The sequence below is a fragment of the Moesziomyces antarcticus genome (genome assembly GCF_000747765.1).
Source record: "Moesziomyces antarcticus DNA, scaffold: scaffold_v10010, strain JCM 10317, whole genome shotgun sequence".
NCBI classification, from domain to species: Eukaryota; Fungi; Basidiomycota; class Ustilaginomycetes; order Ustilaginales; family Ustilaginaceae; genus Moesziomyces; species Moesziomyces antarcticus.
This window is the reverse complement of record NW_014639000.1, coordinates 336,128-356,286: the sequence shown is the minus strand read 5'-3', so window position 1 is coordinate 356,286 and position 20,159 is coordinate 336,128. Positions and strand designations below refer to the sequence as shown.

At 61.4% G+C, this 20,159-nt stretch overlaps 7 protein-coding genes across 7 annotated transcripts, besides 3 other annotated features; 3 read left to right on the top strand and 4 right to left on the bottom strand.

Annotated features, from left to right (window-relative positions):
* Positions 1-437: 437 nt before the first annotated feature.
* Positions 438-1,348: a sequence feature (In-frame stop codon was detected at splice-junction site;~glycerol-1-phosphatase).
* Positions 1,349-2,072: 724 nt separating this feature from the next.
* Positions 2,073-2,200: a sequence feature (In-frame stop codon was detected at splice-junction site;~glycerol-1-phosphatase).
* A 138-nt stretch (positions 2,201-2,338) lies between these two features.
* Positions 2,339-2,463: a sequence feature (In-frame stop codon was detected at splice-junction site;~glycerol-1-phosphatase).
* Positions 2,464-3,427: 964 nt separating this feature from the next.
* On the top strand, positions 3,428-4,057 carry PAN0_010d4050 (60S ribosomal protein L13; the record flags this gene model as incomplete). The annotated part of the gene is made up of 1 exon (XM_014800505.1): positions 3,428-4,057. One exon carries the CDS (start codon positions 3,428-3,430, stop codon positions 4,055-4,057), a length of 630 nt encoding a protein of 209 aa, XP_014655991.1.
* Positions 4,058-5,023: 966 nt separating this feature from the next.
* Positions 5,024-7,768, top strand: PAN0_010d4049 (uncharacterized protein; the record flags this gene model as incomplete). Its single annotated transcript, XM_014800504.1, has 2 exons — positions 5,024-5,106; positions 5,182-7,768. The coding sequence occupies 2 exons, from the start codon at positions 5,024-5,026 to the stop codon at positions 7,766-7,768; spliced, it is 2,670 nt and encodes an 889-aa protein (XP_014655990.1).
* A 223-nt stretch (positions 7,769-7,991) lies between these two features.
* Positions 7,992-8,780, bottom strand: PAN0_010c4048 (peptide alpha-N-acetyltransferase; the record flags this gene model as incomplete). The annotated part of the gene is made up of 1 exon (XM_014800503.1): positions 7,992-8,780. The coding sequence occupies one exon, from the start codon at positions 8,778-8,780 to the stop codon at positions 7,992-7,994; it is 789 nt and encodes a 262-aa protein (XP_014655989.1).
* Positions 8,781-9,336: 556 nt separating this feature from the next.
* PAN0_010c4047 (uncharacterized protein) lies at positions 9,337-11,533 on the bottom strand (the record flags this gene model as incomplete). The annotated part of the gene is made up of 2 exons (XM_014800502.1): positions 9,337-10,995; positions 11,525-11,533. The coding sequence occupies 2 exons, from the start codon at positions 11,531-11,533 to the stop codon at positions 9,337-9,339; spliced, it is 1,668 nt and encodes a 555-aa protein (XP_014655988.1).
* Positions 11,534-12,657: 1,124 nt separating this feature from the next.
* On the top strand, positions 12,658-14,061 carry PAN0_010d4046 (longevity assurance proteins LAG1/LAC1; the record flags this gene model as incomplete). Its single annotated transcript, XM_014800501.1, has 1 exon — positions 12,658-14,061. One exon carries the CDS (start codon positions 12,658-12,660, stop codon positions 14,059-14,061), a length of 1,404 nt encoding a protein of 467 aa, XP_014655987.1.
* Positions 14,062-14,185: 124 nt separating this feature from the next.
* On the bottom strand, positions 14,186-15,386 carry PAN0_010c4045 (GINS complex, Sld5 component; the record flags this gene model as incomplete). The annotated part of the gene is made up of 4 exons (XM_014800500.1): positions 14,186-14,282; positions 14,361-14,427; positions 14,513-14,652; positions 14,728-15,386. 4 exons carry the CDS (start codon positions 15,384-15,386, stop codon positions 14,186-14,188), a joined length of 963 nt encoding a protein of 320 aa, XP_014655986.1.
* A 455-nt stretch (positions 15,387-15,841) lies between these two features.
* PAN0_010c4044 (uncharacterized protein) lies at positions 15,842-19,282 on the bottom strand (the record flags this gene model as incomplete). The annotated part of the gene is made up of 1 exon (XM_014800499.1): positions 15,842-19,282. One exon carries the CDS (start codon positions 19,280-19,282, stop codon positions 15,842-15,844), a length of 3,441 nt encoding a protein of 1,146 aa, XP_014655985.1.
* Positions 19,283-20,159: the final 877 nt, after the last annotated feature.

Below are 20,159 nucleotides of genomic sequence, written 5' to 3'. Positions count from 1 at the left end.
CAGACTGCAACCAGACATAGAAGAGCAAGACGGAGCGCTCTTCGGGGTCGGGGTCAGATGAGTGGACTCAATCGCACCTGTGATGCGGGTCAGACGTGGAATGACCGTGACTCGAGAGCGCTAGGTTTCGATGCCATCCGCAAGACCTCTTGTTGCTTGCTTTTGGTTTCTCACCGACTTGAAAGGCGGCTGGTGGATGGATCGGGCTATGCGATAGAGTGGACAGCACGTGAGGGCGAGGCCAGACGATGAATACGCAGCATCGGCGTGCGTCGAGTGAACATTTCACCCCCTTTGTGAGACGACGAGACCGGCATAAATGTGCTCGCGATGCAAGTCCGCCACAGCGCAAACAGAAGCAACTCATATCTCTCCTGCACAACACGCCTTGAATCACAAAAGGTTTATTGATATGACTGCTCTAGTTGTCTAAGATTCTATGCGTGGCCGTTGGCTTTGGCGGCAGGGTCGTTTTGGTGCTGGATCTGCTGTGCGAGGGGCGAGATGCCCTTTGCCTCTCCCTTTTCGGGCTCCTCAGCGGTGATGGTGAGCACGAGCGCAGAGCCGTCCTGCTTCCACTGTGCGCTGACGCTCCTCAGATCCTCTACAATAAAGTCGGGTTCTTCGAGCATCATCTTTTCGCCCGCATGCGTTGTTCTCAACGCCAGCGTCTTCGCCCCCGCCCTCTTACCGGCCCTAACACCGGGTGGGGCATCTTCCACCACGAGACAGCGCGAAATATCCTTGGCGCACTTTTCCGCCCCGAGCAGGTATGGTTGAGGATCGGGTTTGCCCCTCGTACACAGGTCCGAGGTGACAAACACCTGAGGAGGATCACTGACCCCAGCGGTGGCGAAGCCTTGTTGAGCATACGCCTTGGTGGCCGAAGTAACGATCGCCCATCCGTAGTTACCTGCTTCAACAGCAGCAGTGGGACGGGTGGAGTTGATCTGCGACAAGAGTTCCTTGGCTCCAGGCATGGCAACGATGCTGCCCTGACCTTTCGAGGCGTTCTCGCGTGCGACGACGAGAATGTTGCTCTCGAATCGCTCTACCTCGGCGGGGATTTCATCCTGCGAAATGGACGGGATGAAGCGCTGCAGGTTCTCGACGGTGCGGTAGCCGTGACAGGTCTGCATGACAAAGTCGAGATCCAGATTGTACTGGCGTGCAAAGGAGGCCCAGGTGGCATTCACGGCGGGCGTCGAATCGATCAACGTCCCGTCCATGTCGAACAGGATCGTATCCACTTCCACTGTAACCGTCTTCATCTTGTGCGTGCGTGCGTGTAGAGGATCGCGAGAGGGGATGGTAGAAGACAACCAAGCGGTGGAGTTGGAAGCGAGGCCTGTTTAAGGGTTCAAAGTGCGCTGCGCGCCCCCACGTTGACAGTGTCTGCAGCCCTACGAACGTGCCCTTCGAGTTTCGGAAAGTCTGTCTCCCCCGCCTCGCACCGTATCGCACAACTGCCGTCCGGCTATTCAATCCGTCATTTCATTCCCGAACGCAGTCGGATGGATGCGACACCTGTGGGAGTCCCGCCGCCAGTTGTGCCAGACAGTGCGAGTGGCGTGGGAGCGGCGTAAAAGCTTCACCGACGACGCCGAGCGGCTTCGGTTGCGTGCTCGCCGTGCTCGCCGCCGCCGCACCGAATCGCCTTGCCTCGGCCCAATTTGAGCACCATTCTTCCCGACGGCAAATTTAAGCACCGACTCGCCCACAACAAACTCTAACACGAACGTACCAAATCGGTGTGATGGCGCCAAGCGCAAGGTTGCCGCATGTGGGAGACGATACCCGCGAGACTGCCGCAAGGTGGGAGTCGCTAGCAAGCGGTGTTCACGTCAACATCGTGCTGCCCTTGCATGAGGCGGGGGCGCTGTGGCGGTTCCGAGGAGGGATGTAGTCGACAACGACGGCAGAAGTGAAAGTGCGCGTTTCCCGATCGAAGCTACTGTTTCGAGGTTGGAACGACGGATCGGCGATGAGCAACGCGTTCAGACGGGTCCGAACTTTTACAGCTGCTTTTCGGATCGCAGAGAGCAGCACGTGACCTAGATGTAAAACTGTACTTTTCTCACCCGCCACTCGTTCGACTGGGAAATTCGAACCGACCCTGCAGTCCAATGCTAGGACCGCGACTGGGAAGCTCGAGACACTGCCGTCTGCCAGCCAGTCGAATTCCACTGCGCTGCCCAGCCTGTACATCGGAAGCGGGTGGCCAAGTTCAGGCCCTCAGAGTCGCCTGTCTGCTGCCGGCCCCGAAATTCGAGCCTGGTGAGCGCAGTGTGTGTGTGTACTCGAAGACCGCCACTACAGCGCTGTGTGGTGTGGCTACTAGCGGTAGCAGGCCCAGTTGAGAGAGAGGTGCTCGTCGTCACTCCTTCCTCTCCCCCTCATCTTCGACCATCCACCCCTCAAGATCATATCAAAGTACGTATCTGCGTCGGCAGCAGCGAGCATACGCACAGTCAGTGCACCCGACATCCACACAGCAGCATACGCATTCGGACGCCACCTTCCAACACATCGCAGAGACAGCACGGACAGCCGACAGAGCAGACACAGCAGATGCAGCATCGACAGTACACGCACACGCACGCAAAGGCACCACCCCCAACCGCGTGCACAGAGCCTGATCGCACCGGTCGAGATCGATTGACGTTGCTGCCAATCGTCACAGCATGACCGCGGCGCAGACGCTCGGCGATTCGACATTTTGCACAACGACATGCAGCCAGCCATACACACAGTTGCAGCATTGCGAGGATAACAGAAACGTTCAGCCAGGAGGAAACGCGACAGCAGAGCAGTGCACAACATCCGCGTGTCTCGTATGTGGCAGCTGCCTCAGACGAAGGTCGAACAGCGTTGGCAGCAGCGGCAGCGGCTCATGTGCCCCCCACAGCTTTGATCCGACTGTCATTGTGATGCGTAGGCGTTGTCATTGCAGTGTGTGCCATTCGTGTCCACGCAAACACGAGCGAAAGGTCGCTGCAGTAGACCTCGCCCTTCCTCCCGACATTGGTCGCAGCGTGACGCCGAAGGACCAAGGCCTTCTCTCCGCGCGCTCTGCTCGAATCAGTTCATGGCGCCTTGCATATCCTTCGCAATCGTTCTTCGCACACATCGACTCTGCTCGGATCTATCTGTCACTCGCAGCTCTACACCTCACCGATCGTCACCCTGCTATTCCGTCATTCGGCGACAAAAGCTCGACTATCTTCTTCGCCATCTGCTGTCTACTGCCGTAGTCTACTATGTCCAGTCTCTGCGTTCGGATTGGTTGCGCCAGGTCGCGCTCTCTGTTGCGTTTGCTCGCTCGCTCCCTCGAATTTTCAAAGCAGCGCGCTTTAAAGTCGCAAAAACTCGAAACTGACCTTCTTCTCCTTCCTCTCCATCCCACCCTCACCTTCAACCTCCAAAGATGGCCGTGAAGCACAACAACATCCTTCACAACAACCACTTCCGCAAGGACTGGCAGCGTCGGGTCAAGGTCTGGTTCGACCAGCCCGGCGCCAAGAAGAGGAGACGCACTGCGCGTGAGGCCAAGGCCGCCAAGCTCGGCCTGCGCCCCGTCCAGCCTCTCCGCCCCGCCGTCCGATGCCCCACCATCCGCTACAACACCAAGGTCCGCTCCGGCCGTGGCTTCACCATCGAGGAGGTCAAGGCTGCCGGCCTCGGCAAGAAGTACGCCCGCTCCGTCGGCATCCCCGTCGACCACCGTCGCCGCAACAAGTCCGAGGAGAGCCTCAAGCTCAACGTCGAGCGCATCAAGGCCTACCAGTCGCGCCTCGTGGTCATCCCCAAGCTGACCAAGAAGAACAAGGACAAGAAGGTCGACCTCTCCAACGTCGAGGCTGTCCGCTCCGTCCAGGTCGCCCTCCCCCTCCCCAAGGGCGTCGAGGCCGAGAAGCCCCGTGCCATCACCGCCGAGGAGAAGGAGTTCAACGCCTACGAGACCCTCCGCAAGGCCCGCGGCACCCACCGCCACGCCGGCAAGGTCAAGGCCCGCATCCAGAAGAAGGAGGAGGAGKCCGCCAACGCCAAGAAGTAAACAGCCTGATCCGCTGGTCAGTTTTTGGTTGCTTCCTTCGTTGGTCCTCTTTTGTACTACTTTCTCTTTCTCTGTTTACACCTTTCCCCCCCGTACCGTCGGCATCTCGAATGGTGCCGAGGCTGTCTCGCGGAGGGCGCCGACCTGTTTGTCTTCTCTTGGGGTCCGGTGCTCGCCGTGGCGGCAGCCGCTTTGCGATGGACGAGCGTCGTCTTTGACTCTTTGCCGCCTGCGATGCTAGGAGGCGACGTCGGCCGGTGGCGCTCGTCTCATCTTGTATTCTCTGCATTTCCCCACCGAGCATGCTGCTAAGCGCGGCAATGACGGTCCGTCTGCACAACTCAACCCACTCGCACATCCCCACCTAACCACACCCCCAAAAAATTCAAAGAGATGATTCCACGCCTTTTCGTTTGCCGGCCGTCGGTGTGTTGCTTGGCTGTGGGAAAGAGAGAGATGAGCTGGCGACATTGTGTGCGAGGCCGCGGAGTGTGAAGTGGCAGTTGAAGAATGGACGCTGGGTTTTGCGGTTGGTGGGAGCAGGAGGGCTGCGGCGTGGCTTGCAGTGGAAGCGACGCGTGAGAGGAGGGGGCTTGGGTACACCTTCATCTCAAAATGCAGCCCACGGTGGTCGGGGGTCCCTGGACTGTGCAGGTGATATGAAGTCGAGTGCCGATCCAGGTGGCACCACGGATTGCGTTGCATGCCCCCAGATGAAGCCGACAACCCCTAAAGACACACAGCTCCAGCGCCTGGTGCATCGAGAGGCCTATATATGCCGTGTCGCCATGGATCCTCCCCCTCTCCCGTTTTGCTTCCCCCACCTGTGTCTCTCTCTCTTTTCCCCCTCCCATCCCGTCTTCTTTCTCAAACCGCTCTTCAACCACAAGCTTCCGTTTCTTTCAGTAACCCCCCTGTTCGGGTGACCACATTCTTTTACTTTTTTCGTCAGCGCTTGATTTCATCATGAAGGGTCTTGTTCCTTTCGTCCTCATCGCCCTCTTCCTGGGCCGATTCGAGGTCAATGCCGCGCCCATGCAGACCATGGCGTAAGTCAACCCATCCCTGCCATCCTTGCTAGACACTGGTGTGCTGACATCTTTTTCATTCGTGTGTTGCAAAAGGCTCGCTCCTGAGGGATACGGCTCGCCACCCCCTACGCCAGCCGTGCCGGACTACAACTCGGGTCTGACCAACAACGGCTCGCCGGGCTCGTTCCCAGGCAGCGTGACCTCGCCCAGCCCCAAGAGCAACTCTGGTGCCGACAAGCCCGAGTCGTACGCCAACGACCAGCCTGCACCTGCCCAGAACTCGGGCAAGGACGCTGCTGGTAAGGACGACGACTGCGAGGACGACAAGAAGCAGCCTGAGCCCTCGCCTCCGCCGCCTGCTCCTAAGGCTGGCGATGCGAGCAAGGACGCTGCTTCGCCTCCTGCGGATGTTGCTCCCCAGGCGGGCAGCACCGGCAAGACCGACGAGGACTGCGACGAGGACAAGACCGACTCGAGCGACAAGTCGAACAAGTCGGACAAGTCTGACAACAGCAAGTCGAGCAAGTCTAACAAGTCTGACAAGTCGGACAAGACTGACAAGTCCAAGGGTGGTGAAGCCGACGAGGACTGTGACGACGAGAAGCCGCAGAACTCGGGTGGCAGCAGCACCACCACCACCACGAGCCACTCGTCCAAGTCGTCGCACTCGAGCCACAGCAGCAACTCGAGCACCACCACCACTACCACCACCATCAACGGTCAGCCCAACAACTCGGGCTCCTCCAAGTCCACCAAGTCGGACAACGCCAACAACAGCGACAAGAACGCTGGCAAGACCGACGAAAACTGCGACGAAGAGGACAAGACCGACAAGAACGACAAGTCCAACTCGGCCGATGACAGCAACACCAACTCGTACGATGCTGGCAAGGCTGACGATGCCGACTCGACTCCCAAGGCCGACAACTCCAGCACCACCCCCGCTGCTCCCGCTACTGCTGGTGCTGACGAGGACTGCGAGGAGGGCAAGGACAAGTCGACCAACAGCAGCGCCAACGCCGACAACTCCAACGCTGACACCACCACCAGCGACGTGCCCAAGGCGATCAACTCGGGCAGCGCCCCTTCGGCTCCTGCCGACGAGGACTGCGACGAGGACAAGTCGCAGCCCGCTCCCTCGCCTGCTCCTCAGGGCATCAACTCGGGCAACGCTCCCTCCACTCCCTCGCCTTCCGATGAGGAGGACTGCGAGGAGGACAAGCCTGCTGCCTCGCCCGCTCCCAAGTCGATCAACTCCGGTAGCACCGCCTCTGCTCCCGCCGAGGAGGACTGTGAGGACGACAAGGCTTCGCCCGCTCCCAAGTCGATCAACTCTGGCAGCACCGCCTCTGCTCCCGCCGAGGAGGACTGCGAGGAGGACAAGTCTTCGCCCGCACCCAAGTCGATCAACTCTGGCAGCTCGACTGAGGACGAGGGTGACTCTGCTCCCGAAGCTCCCGCGTCTGACTACGCGGATGCTGCTCCTGCTCCCGAGGACGATGAGGACTGCGACGAGGACGAGGACGCCTCCAACTCTGGCTCGCCCAAGTCTTCGCCTGCCGCTCCCGAGGACGAGGAGTGTGACGAGGAAGAAACCCCCGCCAACTCGCCTGCTCCCAAGCCCAAGGGCAACAAGAGCAACAAGAGCGACAAGGACTGTTCCAACTCTGCTTCGGGCAACGAGGACGAGGACTGCGACGAGGATGAGGACTCGTCCAACTCGCCTGCTTCCAAGCCCAAGGGCAACAAGACCCAGGCCTCCTCGAACTCTGCTTCGGGCAACGACGACGAGGAGTGTGACGAGGACGAGGACTCGACCAACTCGCCTGCCACCAAGCCCGTGCCTGAGGAGGAGGAGGAGCAGCCCGAGGGTTACGGTCCTGAGAGCAACAGCTCCAACTCGCCTTCGACCCCCGCAGGTCCTGGATGCGGCGTTCCCGCTAGCTTCGAGCAGCTCGTCAAGGTGTTTGTTCCCCCCGCGTGCGCTTCGCAGGGCATCTCGTCGGGTCAGTCGATCACTTCCGGTGGTGCTAGCGCCTCGTCCGCTGGCACTTCGGGCCCCGGTGTGACTTCGGGCGGCCCTAGCGCTGCCGGTGCTTCTGGCCCCGCTGGTATCTCGTCTGGTGGTACCAGCGCAGCCTCTGGTCCTGCTGGCATCTCGTCGGGTGGACCCAGTGCTGGCTCGTCGCCCGAGTCGTACAGCGACAACTCTGCCTCGGCCAAGTCGATCAGCTCTGGTGGCGCAAGTGCCCCTTCGATCACCTCGGGCGGTGCCAGCGCCGGTTCGATCACCTCGGGTGGTCCCAGCGCCAACTCGGGCTCTTCCATTCCCGGTGTTCCCTCGACTCTGGGTGGTGACGAGACGTGCCCTGCCCAGTCGCGCGCGGTTCTCGAATTCGCCCCTTGCGACTTTGCATCGCTCCTCGGCCGTATGCAGGTCACCCACGAGCAGCTGGCGATCTTTGAGGCGGGCCTGGCGGGTCTCATTGCCGCCCGCACCGCCACTTACACCGTGGACAACAAGCGCATCACACCCGACCAACTCGGCGCCCCCATCGACGCGGGTATCCGTGACGCGCTCAACCGCGCCAGCTCCAACTCGACTGCCTCTGCTACTCCGGCTCCCTTGCTTGCAGGTGCAAGCAGGTTCACTTACCGCCGTCGAAGCATCCTCCCCTAAAAAACTGGCGCCGGCTCTCCAGTTTCCCGTCTTTGTCTCCGTCTCCATCGCCAACGCTTAGCGTGTTTGGCCTACTAACTGTCCTTTCCCCCGTTTCTGTTTCGCTTTCCTCTGTCCCGAAATGACACTTTTGTTCGTTTCGCAAGTTCCAACACAGCATGCGTGGAGAGAGAGTTGTGATTGGTGGTATGACATTGTCGCCAAAAAAAGAATGGCGGGGTGGTTAGGAATGCTTTGTTGTTTCTTTGGCTGCATTGCGCTTGATGACGTCTTGGATGGCTTTGTCTGCAGCCTTGCGTCCGACCTGGGCCTTGACCTGGTGATTCGCGCGTGCCCAGCCCATCCTCACGAGCCACTTGACAAAGCTCGGTGTGACGGCGGCGGTAAATGCGACCCTAACGGGCAGCAGGAGTGTCTTGTGGATGGTGTAGGCCAGTACGGCTTCTGTCCAAATCGTGCTGCTACCGGTCTGCTTCTTGCCATCCTGGTTGTCTGGGTCGTCGTGACGCTGTTCGAGGCCGAGGGAGGAGCGCACCTGTGCTTCGAGCGAGCGGATGTGGTCGGCACCCAGCAGATGGATCGCCAGGAAGGTAAGCGAAAAGTCGACGGACGAGGCGGCGAGGTACACGCCTAGCGCCCACCATCCATAGCGGCGCGTGAGGAATTTGAGTCGCTCGCGCAGGGATGCCTTGGGTGGCGGCGCATCCGAATCGGCCTCCTCGGCCTGCTCAGCCTGCTCAGCCTTAGCCTGCTCGTTTGACGACTTGCCGCCTTGCGAGGACCGACGCAGCGACGCCTCCAACAGTGCGGGTCTAGAGGTCGACAATGATCGCAGTCCCAACTGCGCCGCGGGGGTGCTATTCGAAAGTCTGAGCGAGATCGGACGCACGGTGGAGGCGAGACGAGCGGTGCGCAGCGTGTTGGAGCGAACCACGTTGGCAGCGGACCGCTCGAGGTGTGGCAGCACCGAAGCTGGCGGCACCAACCGTGTCGATGCGAAACGAAGCGACATGCTGACGACCTGTTCCTCGCTTGAAGTGGTGGTCGCGACGCAAAGAATCGCGAATCAAGATGCAAGGCTGAGGCTGAGGCAAACGTGTGTTGGTGTGTGACTTTTTTGGTTCCTCGACGTCAGCTTTTTGGGCGAGCCAAAGCTCCAGCCAAAAATACTCGCCCTTCCCACACGTTCCCACCGCGAAGTCCGTCAGCAACGCGGCCACGAGTGGAGGCTAACGCCCCACCAACCAGCGAGGCCTGCCACCTCCGCGGAAATGTCGGCCTCGGCCTAACAAGCGGATCCCGTCACGCGACCTTCTCTCTCTTGACAGCTCCGCAACAGACCCACAGACAATCAACAAGCAACACACACTGCGACACCGCCGAATCATGCTACGTTCGTTGGTATTGACAGCAGGCTCGGACGAGCACGAAGCGAAAGACAAAGATGCGAATGAGACGCAAGTTTCGGGGGCCAAAGGAGCGTAGATGCCGAGATGAATCTCGACGATAGAACGGGGGAAAGAGCGCAGAAAAGGGCACGACCGACGCAGCTCGAGGCCGGGCGTGGTCTATTGGTAGTGGGTGTGCGGGTATTGGTTCTGCTGCGGATGCGACATGCCGGCATGCGCATACGGATCCACGCCGTACGGGTTGGTTGTATCCGAGTAGCCGCCGGGCGAGGTCTGCATGGCGTACTGGTGGCCGGCGTACATGTTGGCGTGGTTGGGGTAGTATCCTGCGGCGGGGTCCATCGAGTAGGTGTGGTCCATCTGCGGCGGGTAGTCATTGACCGGATAGCCTGCCGGAGGAGCCGCGGCGAGCGCGGTGGTGGAGCCGGTGAAGCTGTCGCGGCCCTTTTCGCCCATATTGCCGGCGCCATCGTGGTCGCCGCCGTCGTTGTCCGACTCGTCGCCCATGTCGAAACCAGCACCGCCAGTTCGACGCGCGGGGAGCGGCTGCATGACGTTCGAGTCCGGGTCGTGCTTGAGCTCGGGCCACTTGATGTCGGCATCGCCGTCTTCAAAGTTGCTGAAGCGACGCGTGCCGAACTTGAAGTAGAGGAAGAGGAAGGCGGCGAGGACGAGCACGCCGCCTGCGACCGAGACGCCGATGATGAGGCCGGTGCTGGCGCCGCCGCCGCCGCTGCCCGATGATTCTTGGCTGGCGGACGAGGCGGTTGGTGTGACGACGGTGGGTTGTGCCTGTACGGTGGCGGTGAGTGTGGTGGTGAGGCCGACCGAGGTGGACAAGGAAGCGGATGCGGCGGACGAAGCGGATGCGCGGCTTGCCGAGGCGGCGGCGGCAGCGGACGAGCGCGAAGCGGCAGCGTCGGCGCTCGAGATGGAAGCAGCAGCCGAGGAGGCGGCGGCGGCAGCGATGGAAGAGGATTGGGCAGCAGCAGCGGAGGCGGAAGATGCGGCGGCGGCGGAGGATGTGGAAGCGGCCGCCTCCGCTGCGGACGAGGATGCGGCGGCCGAGGCTGAGCTGAGCGAGGCTGACGCGGCTGAGGAAGCCGACGCGGATGCGCGCGAGAAAGAAGAGGAGACGTCGTCGTCACTACCCATGCCAAAGATGCTGGGGCCGAGAAGCTGAGGTGTGGGTTGGGGCGAACGAGCAGCCAGACGTGCGGCGTGATCTGAACGAGCTCGTGGCTGGTGCTGCGAGGCGGAGACCGCCGAGGCAGCCATAAGCGCGCCAAAGACGAGATAGCGAGCTGGCTTCATGGTTGCAGTCAAACGAGGCAGCGTGTGGTCAGCTACAACGATGGAGCGTGACGTGCGCGCGAGGATGTCGATCGACTCGAGCCAGAGTTTGAATGGCCAATGGATCCGGCCAGATGGAGCAGAGACCGAAGACGGAGGAGAGGAAAGCTGAAGACGAGCGCGTTTGATGGCGGTTGGCTTGCGTGCGCGTCTCTGAGGTCGCGACGGGGCTCGGAGATGAGGACGGCCAAGTGTCGAGGGGCGTGAGCGGGGGCCTAGTGGCAGATGAAGCGGCGAGGTCGTTGGTATGCAAATGAAAGTCGATGCCTGCGAGGCGTGTGGATGAGGAGAAGAGAATGTGGGGAGGTGGTGAGGTGTGGTTGAAGGTGTGTAGGAGCGCGAGAGATGGAATGATGGTGATGATGAAAGGGAGGGGAGCGAGATCAGGGATGTGCTAAGCGAAGAAGCGAGATGAGGGGAGAGGCGGTGCGGTGCAGTAGTAGAGAGTGAGAGTGAGGTTGCAGGCTGTTGTCGCGCCGTTGCAGGGCGGTGTGGCGTGGAGAGGGGCGAGCGGCAGACAGCAGACAGCAGACGGCAGACGGCAGACGGCAGAGCGAGGCAGCCGACCAAGCGAGGGGCCGGGCGATGTGCATAAGTTATTGGCTCACGCCGTTCGAAAGGCCAGCCAAGCTGCTCGTCCGAGCGGCCCCTTTCGTTTCGGGGGGCGGTGCCCTTTGGAATTTTCGGCCCACTCGACTTACCCTCGGCTTGGTTCAGCTCTCTGCTCGCCACGAGTGTGCCGCTTTGACTCAATGCCAGACGAAATCAGCGGATCGGACGGGACCTCTCCTCATCCTCGGCCCAGCTCCGACCCAAGGGACAGTATATTGAGTCTGTCTCCCACCAAAAGGTCAAACGGAGGAAGCATGTCGCCAAAAAAGGCCCTTTGTGTTGGTCGGCTTGGCGGTGTGTGTGTCTCTCTTTGCTCGGCCTTATTGGCTGTGCATTTGAATCGGAGTCGGGGCAGTCCGCCGGTGAGGCCAGGCTGACTGACTGGATTCATGCTGGGTGTTGCTCTGCGGCGCGCCGCCTGCTCCGAGGGTCCAGCCAGTTGGAGTGTTTTTCGCTTGAAAAATGCCGGTTTGAAATGCAGCCGAGCGGCTCGTGGCTTCGAATTTTTGAATGTGACGTGCTGGCAGGCTCGGATCGACGCCGATCCCGCCAATCTGTGCATCAGCGGGATTGGCAGAGAGCGTCGGCCTTCTTGATTGCAGATGTCGGGGATTCACCACGTCCTTTGAGCAAGCGAGTCGACATGGTGAATTATGGCAATGTACCGCAGCCTATCCGATCGGCCGCCTTCCGAGTCTTAATACTAGCTAGCAGCTTCAGGACCGAGTCGAACAAGCCAAGGCGAGTGGGAACGCTGGCGTGAGAGGGTCGCCAATCTCGGAGCCCCAAAAAGGATCAGCAGACAGGCGGGCACACGCGGCCGCCCAATCCGAATTTTTCACCACGCATGCACAGTTCCAACGCTGGTTTCACGACCACCTGCCAAAGCATCCTGATCGTCCCAACGGAATTTGCAACCGCGATACGCAGCCACCAGAGAGTCCAGAGCATCGTCTCGCTTGGCTGGCAGCGGCGGGCGCATCTACTGTACACGCCGTTCTCCGTCTCGGCTGGCGGCTCGGCGTTGTCGACGGGGCAGGGGTGAGCTGCGGCTGGGCGCATTCGGCTGCGCTCCTGCTGAGATGTCACTGCTTGGGTGCAGTTTGCCAAGAGTCGTGCCCCTGCCTCACCAGCCCCGTGTCGCTCCAGGCGCGCTCCCTTCGAAAATGTAGGACGGCACAGTCTAACAACTTGTTCCGTGTTGCGCGCGTGCGATTCGCCGACGCAGCCAAGCGTATGCACGACACGCCAAATGCGTACGCACGGTGCAGCACTTTTGTTTGGGGGCGCTTTGGCAAAATTTCCAGGCCTGTTTGCCTGCCTGAAGAAGACGGCGCGACATCGCCCAGTCGCCGCCGTCTGTGACGCGCACCTCGCAGAGCGTGGTTGCGGCAACAAGGAAGAGGTTGGTGCGAGGTCGCCGTCCAAGTTGCACGAGCATGTTGTTCTTGATCGCTCCTTGCTTACCTTCCCTTCCATCCACATCAGGCTTGCCTGCGTCCATCCACATCCATCATGTCGTCTCCGTCGACCGCGGCACCGCCGCCCACGAGGCCCGCAACCGGAAGGAAACGTGCCCCCTCTTTCTCCGAGGCCGTCGCACAGGTGCCCCAGAACGCCAATGCACGCGATGAGACCGCCGACCCTGCTGTCGCCGACCGTCTCGCTGCAGCAGCGGCGGCTGCTGCCAGCAAGGACCCCGTCGCCGCCTCCACCTCGGGCTCCACGGCCGCCACCAAGTCGGGTCAGCACTCGCGCACACCCAGCCAGCGCGAGGAAGACGAGATCTACCGCTCCCAGGGTCTCATCAAGGACCTGCTCACGTTCCGCTGGATGACTGCGCCGGCGTCGTCGCTGCAGCTCGCGCTCATCTTTGTGCTCGCCTACTTCAACTGGAACTTCTTCATCGGCACGCCGGACAACAACCCGATCGCGCCCTTCCTCATGCTCTCGCACCGCGTGCCGCAGAGCCAGGTCATCCTCGACTCGATCGCGCCCAAGGACGGCGTGCAGCGCGCGCTGCAGAACCTCATCCCGCGCTCGGCAGACAGCCTCGAGGCGCGATACCAAAAGGGCTACAACGATCTGCTCTTCCTCGTGTTCTACGTGATCGTCTTCTCCTTCCTGCGCCAGTCGACGACGCTCTACATCTTCAAGCCGTTTGCAAAGTGGTGGGGCATCAAGAGCGAGTCGAAGCAGGCGCGATTCACCGAGCAGGGCTATGCGGTGCTCTACTGGGGCAGCGCCGCCGCGCTCGGCCTGTACGTGATGAGCTTCCAGGACAGCTGGTGGTACAACCTCGAGCATCTCTGGCTCAAGTATCCGCACTGGCAGATGCGCTCCGAACTCAAGCTCTACTACCTGCTCCAGTTTTCGTTTTGGCTCCAGCAGGCGCTCGTCATGCTGCTGCGTCTCGAAAAGCCCAGGAAGGACTACTACGAGCTCATTGCCCACCATCTCGTCACGCTTTGGCTCATCGGTTGGTCGTACCTGATCAACCTCACCATGATCGGCACCACCGTCTTTGTGTGTATGGACATCCCCGACACATGGCTCGGATTCTCCAAGGCGCTCAACTACATGGGCCTCGACAACATCACCGTGGTCATCTTTGCCATCTTCATGGTCATCTGGACCTACTTCCGCATCTACCTCAGCGCCGCCACGCTGCATTCGGTGTGGTATCAGTTTGAGCTGATTCCGCGCTACGCGCGCGAGTGGGAGCCCGAAAAGGGATGGTGGCTCGTCAGCTGGATGCGATACCAGATCTTTGCTCCGCTCTTCCTGCTGCTCCTCCTCAACCTCTTCTGGTACGTGCTCATGTGGAGGATCATGTTCCGCGCCATCAGGGGTACCGTCGCAGACGAGCGGGAAGACGGAGAAGACGACGAAGAGGAAGACGACAAGAAGAACCAGTAAACGAGCCCCACAAGCTCATGTAAATAGTGTCCCTCCATCCCACCACCACGGCGCAGGTCTCCAATGTTCAATGGAATGTTGCTGTTTTCCCCAGTGGCTTGCTTGGATTGCGTGTGTGGAGTGCTTATAGTAGCACGACAGAGCCTTGGTAGACAAGGTGCCGAACAGAGCGGTACCGCAGCAGGTGGATCGAATCCTTGTCCAGGATGGCCGATTCGCCGCTGCAAACACACCCAATGCGCAGCGTTAGCGAGACGGACAGGGGCAGAGCGTCGACGGACAGATGGTTGGGGACTTACTCTGGAAGTTGAATCGTTCCACACTCGTCCAGGCAGCGCACGAACACTGGTCCATCTAGATCGGGCCCTGGTACTACAACACGCTCCCACCTTGTAATCAGTGACCGAGGCTAGCAAAGCACGACATGTCGGTGTTTGGTGGGGGCACTTACGCATGTTGGTCGAGGTATTGGGCTGGTGTGACTCTTGCTGGCTGAAAGTGTCCTGTCCAGGCGCCTCGATCTCTCGAAGCTGTTCTGGCAAGAATCCAAGAACAGCCGTATTGAAATGGTCCTTTTTCAACTGCCAATAGCTGTTATCCCCTTCATTCAACGTCAGTAACCAAGCCATCTTCATGTTGACCGCGTTGGGGGTTGCGCCAACTTACTCTTGCACGAATCTGGTCTCTGTGGGATTGAGCTTGGCCCTCTGTGCGGGGCGCGCCTGAATGAAGCCGGCGAACTTTTGCGCCAGGTCGAGCCGCGTGCGCGTGACGAGCTTGACGAGCCACTTTGCACGTTCCAGATCGACCTGCACCATGTTGAGGCGCAAAAACTCGTCTTCGTCGATCTCGTCCGCGTCGGCTGTACTGCCGATCTGCAGCAGCGAGTCGACGATCGACTGTTGCTGTTCCATCTGTCCGAGCAGCGTGTCGAATGCCGATGTGGGGAAGGGCAGCAGCTCGGGTGCCGCTTTTTGCGTAGCCATGAACAGTGTCAACTGCTCGAATGCCGACATGCGCGCCAAAGAGCACGACGACGAGTATGGCCAGCCCTTGGTGGATTGCCCTGCGGAGTGCGAGTTCGTCGGTGTCGAGGATCGTAGCAGGTCGTCAATGTCCAGACTCGAAGCCCCCGCTTCAGCCGCCGAGCCTGATGCTGAGAACGACGGAGATCCTGCTCGAATAGCTGAGGCCTGCGAGGATGAGCTTGCACCACCAGCAGCCGCGAACGGTCGTGACGAGCTGCCGACGGAGCGATACGACTCGTCCAGCACCTCATCCTCGTCCTCAGCGCCATCGTCGAGCGAGTATCGTGGAAGCGGCATGCTGCGTCGTCGTATCCCTGCAAAGGTGCCGTGTCGAGATCGTGACGAGTGGAGCAAACACGCTTAGGCGGCGCTGGTTGATGCTGCAAGGTGGTGGTGCTAGGACAGATGGTGTGGCAATTGGAGGCTCGAGTGCAGCGCAAACATGCATGCCTCGACCCGCACTTGCTCGGATGTCGGATCCACCCCGCCGACACCAACACTTTCTCACTCTACGCGACGCGTCTCGCCTCTCCACCCTTGGCCTCACTCCTTCCCGCTGAGACTTTGACCACACCTTCCAGGCAACGGAAAGGCACGCATCGAAGACAAGGTATCATGGAATCAGAGAAGCGATGGGCTAGAAATACAGTATCCAACGGACTATTGAGCAATACAGGGTTAAGCAATGGGCTAGAGTTGCGAAGTCATTTCGAGAAAATGGAGTCTTTGCGCCGTCCGGGTTCGGCGCAGCTTTACATGGCGACGCCGACCCACTCCGGCTCTTCTTGTTCGTACACGCCGTGGTGCGCTTGCATCCCGAGCTGGGTGTCGATCTGTGCCGGCGCGGCCTGGGCTCGATCCAGAAGCGTTTTGCCGTAGCTGCCGGGCGCGATGGCGGCCTTGCGTGGCTGCGACTGCGGCGAGGGCGACTCGACAAAGTTGAGGCCGAGCCCGAAGCCGCCCTCGGCCTTGGGCACGCCCGAGGCAGACACCTTGGGCCCCGATTGGGGGTCTGAGAGGGGGATGCGCGTGCGCGGCGGCGTCTGTGGCGATCGACCTGCGATCGACACGGGCAACGGCGACATGGCTGCCGACGACGCAATGTCGTTCATCCCCATCCCGAAGCGCGATAGAGTGCCGGCTGCGCCGCGCGCCGACGACTTGGGCGGCTTCACCGGCTGAGCCTTCTTGCCAGCGGCTGCGGTTGTCGCAGGCTTCTCCGCGAGCGATTCGACGCCTTTGAGATGCGCAAGACCGATCTGGCTCAGACGACCCAGCCCCAGCTCCTGAGCGAGCTCGCTCAGATCCATGCTGAGACCAAGCTGTCTGCCCACGGACTTGTCCTCGCTCCTTGCCGCCGTGGCGGGCGTGACGCTGGCACCCATCTGGCGAACCGAGGCGAGCGTGGGCGTGTCGCAGTCGCTCGAGTCCGGAGCGTTGGCCGGTGCACTCGCTCCCTTGAGCTGGAACGCCTTCTTGAGCTCCGACGACCCAAACACATCGGACGAGTCGAGAGCGTCAATACCAGTGCCCTTGCTCGCCACGCTACTACGCAGCTCAGCCTCGAGCTCAAAGATGCTCGTGCCCGCCGTGGACGCCACCGAGGTGCTGCTGGTCATCTTGGTGGGCGAAAACTCGAACGTCGTGCTGCTCGGCAGGTAGTTCATCCTGCGCTCGGGGCTTTCGGATGCATTGCTCGACGCCGAGCTAAACGTGCCGCCGCTCGCAAACGACGAGCTGGACATGCTGCGCGAGAAGGCGAACGCGCCCGAAGAGCTGCTGCGGTGGCTGTCCGCCTCCGAGAGCTGGCTCGTCACGCTCTCGGTGCGCGGCACACCCGCGTAGCTCAGCTCGGCCGCCACCGAGTCGGCAGTGATCGCGACGTGCTCCTTGGACACGGCCTCGTCGTTGGCAAGCAGTCCCGCGAACAGTGGTGCGAAGGGGCTCTGGTTCTCTTCGGGCGAGTACACCGATGCGGGCGAATAGACGCTCTCGGGGCTTGCTGGCGCCGCCTGAGCCACCTTGGTGGGCTGCACAGGTGCCGCAGCAACCGGAGCCGACTTGGGCGTAGGCGTCGCGGCATCGCTTCGAGACGGCAACGATCGCTGCTCGCTTGCGGCCGGAGCTTTGACAGCGGGCGTGGGCACCTGCGTCGACTCGACGGGCTTCTGCCGAGCCACGACGGTCTCGTATCGTTGCAAGGCTTCCTCCTGGCGCTCGTGGTCCTCTGAAGTGGCAGCCAGATCCGGAGTGGGCGGCATGATGTTGACGACCGGCAGCGGGGTGCCGCTTCGGCCCGCCATGAGCGGACTCCTCGAGAGCAGCAGCGGGCTTGCCACGGCAACGGCCTTGGCGCGCTGACCCGCAAAGTTGACGCGCCTTGCCTGGTGCGTCTCGACGGCCGCCGGCGGTCGTTGCGGACTCCTGCTCGGCGACTGGCTGTGTGTAGCGGTGCGACGCGCTGGACTAGCAGGCGATACGGGTGACGCTGGTGCAAAGGCCGCTGGCTGCTGTGGCGTCGGCGTGGTCGCGGCTGTACTCTGGTCGGCAAAGAAGCGAGGCTGTGGGCTGTTGGCGCGATCGGCAGCGACGGGAGCATGGCGAACGAAGGCCGGGAAGACCGAATCCGAGTGACTGTTGGAGCTGGGCGGGCTGGCGTAGTCGTGCAGCTTGAGCGCGGGCACGGTGCGGCCGTCTGCGCTGCGGCTGCGACGGCGCGCCGAGCGCACCTCCATGTCGGACCGGCGCGCGCGCATCTCGGGCTCCTCGCGGCCGCGGTTCTGGTCGAGCAAGCCATCCACCACCCTCTGCGTCATGGACAGACGCTTTGCGCTCGCCGCATTGACGCTGCGCTTGCCAAGACCAGCCGACTTGCCCGTTGGCGACCTGCCCTCGTCGCTGGATCGGAGCACGGGCTCGTTGCGCAGCGTGATGGTCGACTTGCGCAGGTCGTTGAGGCGGATGGGGTTGAGACCAGGACTGGGTACACCGCGACCGGTGCTCGATACCACACGGCTGACGGGACGGTTTGCGCCGAGCATGGGCATCTGGCTTTCGCGCGCGGTGCGTCGCTTGGCATCCCAGGCAAACTCGAGCGGGATCATGGGTGAGGAAGAGTCGAAGCTCGGCAGCGGGGGCAGTGCGGGGGCAGCGTCGAACAGGTCGGACCTGGCGGTGGCGTTCGACTGCCTGGGACGCGGACGTTCCTCGGGGGTGGCAAATGTGATGGATCGGCTGTTGGCGGTGCCAGCGCCACTCTGAGCCTCGCGGATCTGACGCAGGGCAGGCATGCTCTTCTTGGTGCTGAGGGGTGAGGTGCGCGACGGGCTGAAGTCCTGGACCATACGGAGAGGAGCGCGCTCTGGGCTGGTAGGCAGCGAGGAGGGCGACTCGTGCAGGCTCGAGCCGGACGAGCCTTTGCGCTGAGGCGAAAAGTGGAAGCCCGACTGTTCGAAAGTGAGCGTGGTGGGTGGAGCGCTCTGCGGCACGCCGTCGAAGAGGTCGGGCGTGGATCTGGAGGCGAGACCGGAAAGGTGGGGAGCCTTGTCCTTCTTCTTGCGGGTGAAGAAGCGTGCGAGGGAAGAGGATGACGAGCCAGCGTTGGCGCCAGCGCCAGCGCTGCGCGAAGACTTGGGCTTGGTGCCGAGGGGCGAGAAGAGAAGGTCGTCGGAAGGGAAGGTGGCCGAGGTGGGAGTGTTGGAAGCGGACGCGGCAACGCTCTTGCGCGAATAGAAGCGACGTCGTGCGGGCATCTCTGGCGCGTCGCGGTCGTCCTCAAAGACGGACGAGGATGCCGAGGGCTGGCGCGTCATCTCGAGCGAGGCGGCGACATCGGAGGGGCCTTGCGCATAGTCTTCCATGGAGGTGGTGAAGGCTTCGAGCTCAGGTGTCGGGCTGGCAGTCCACTTGTGGGATCGTTCGCGACCTTCGCTGTAGCGACCGGCGCAGCGCGAAGCATGATCAAAGGACGAGCGCGACTCGGGGGTGTGGTAGTCGGCCTCGTACCAGTCTCTGCCGGTGTCGATGCCCATGGCGTGGCGCGGATCAAAGATGGCGAGGCTGGCTTTGGAGACAAAGTTGATCTTGCCCTTTTTGGATTTGGGCGGTGGTGGCCTGGCAACAGGAGATCTTGTGGGGATCGGAGCAGGAGAAGCCGAGCGCTCTTCGACGTACTGGGACATGTAGACCAACATGGCTGCAGAACGTAACGCGACAGGAGCGGTGGGAGACGAGGGAAGCTTTGACGGTGATGGAGGTGCGAAGGGCCGGTGGTATATGGATCCAAAGTAGAATAGTTATGGCCGCTCGATAGCTGAAAGTGATGGCAGCAGGTACAAGGCCTGGAAAAGATTGGATAGTGTAGCAAAGAAAAGAATGTACGTGTCGCTAAGGGTGTGTTAAGGATAGTAGGTAGAGAAGGATGCCGCGCCGCGGGATTATGAGAGACAGGGCAGAGGTGGTGGAATGGGGGGTCGATGGAGCAGGTGGAGATTGGTAGGAAGAGGGAACAAGGAACAGAAGAGTGGTGGTGGACAAGCAACGGACAAAGGTGGACGAGGGCAAGCTGGTGGAGACGGAAACGGTAGGGTGGATTGAGCCGATGGGAGCGGCAGAGACAAGAGGTGCAGCGAGGTGCAGGGCAAGGACATGGAATCGCGGGAGAGCTGCCGGCCATTGATGGAGGTAGCGCCAAAAATGGCGAGCGGTAGAAGCAGGTCCTGCCCACTGCAGACGGACGGACACGCCCGCCATCGTGAAGCGCTTCGAGGCCTTACAACCGGACGGCGGCCGCGTCTGGGCGAGCGGAGGATGAAGTGGACGCGCTGGCGTTTCATTTCGACGGTCGCGATCCTGTTCGTGGGGACGGCCCGCCATGCTCGACACCATGCTCGACGTGAGGCTGTCTTGACAGGCCGGGCGGCGCAAGCGAGGCTCGCAAGAGGGCAGAGGCACCGTTTGACACTCGGGCAGGAGGGCAGCAGACCATTGCCGAGGCTGGTTGAGCACTCATGCAGATCAGGCAACACCTGCGGTCTCAGTCGGTGCAGCAACGGAGCGACATACAGTACG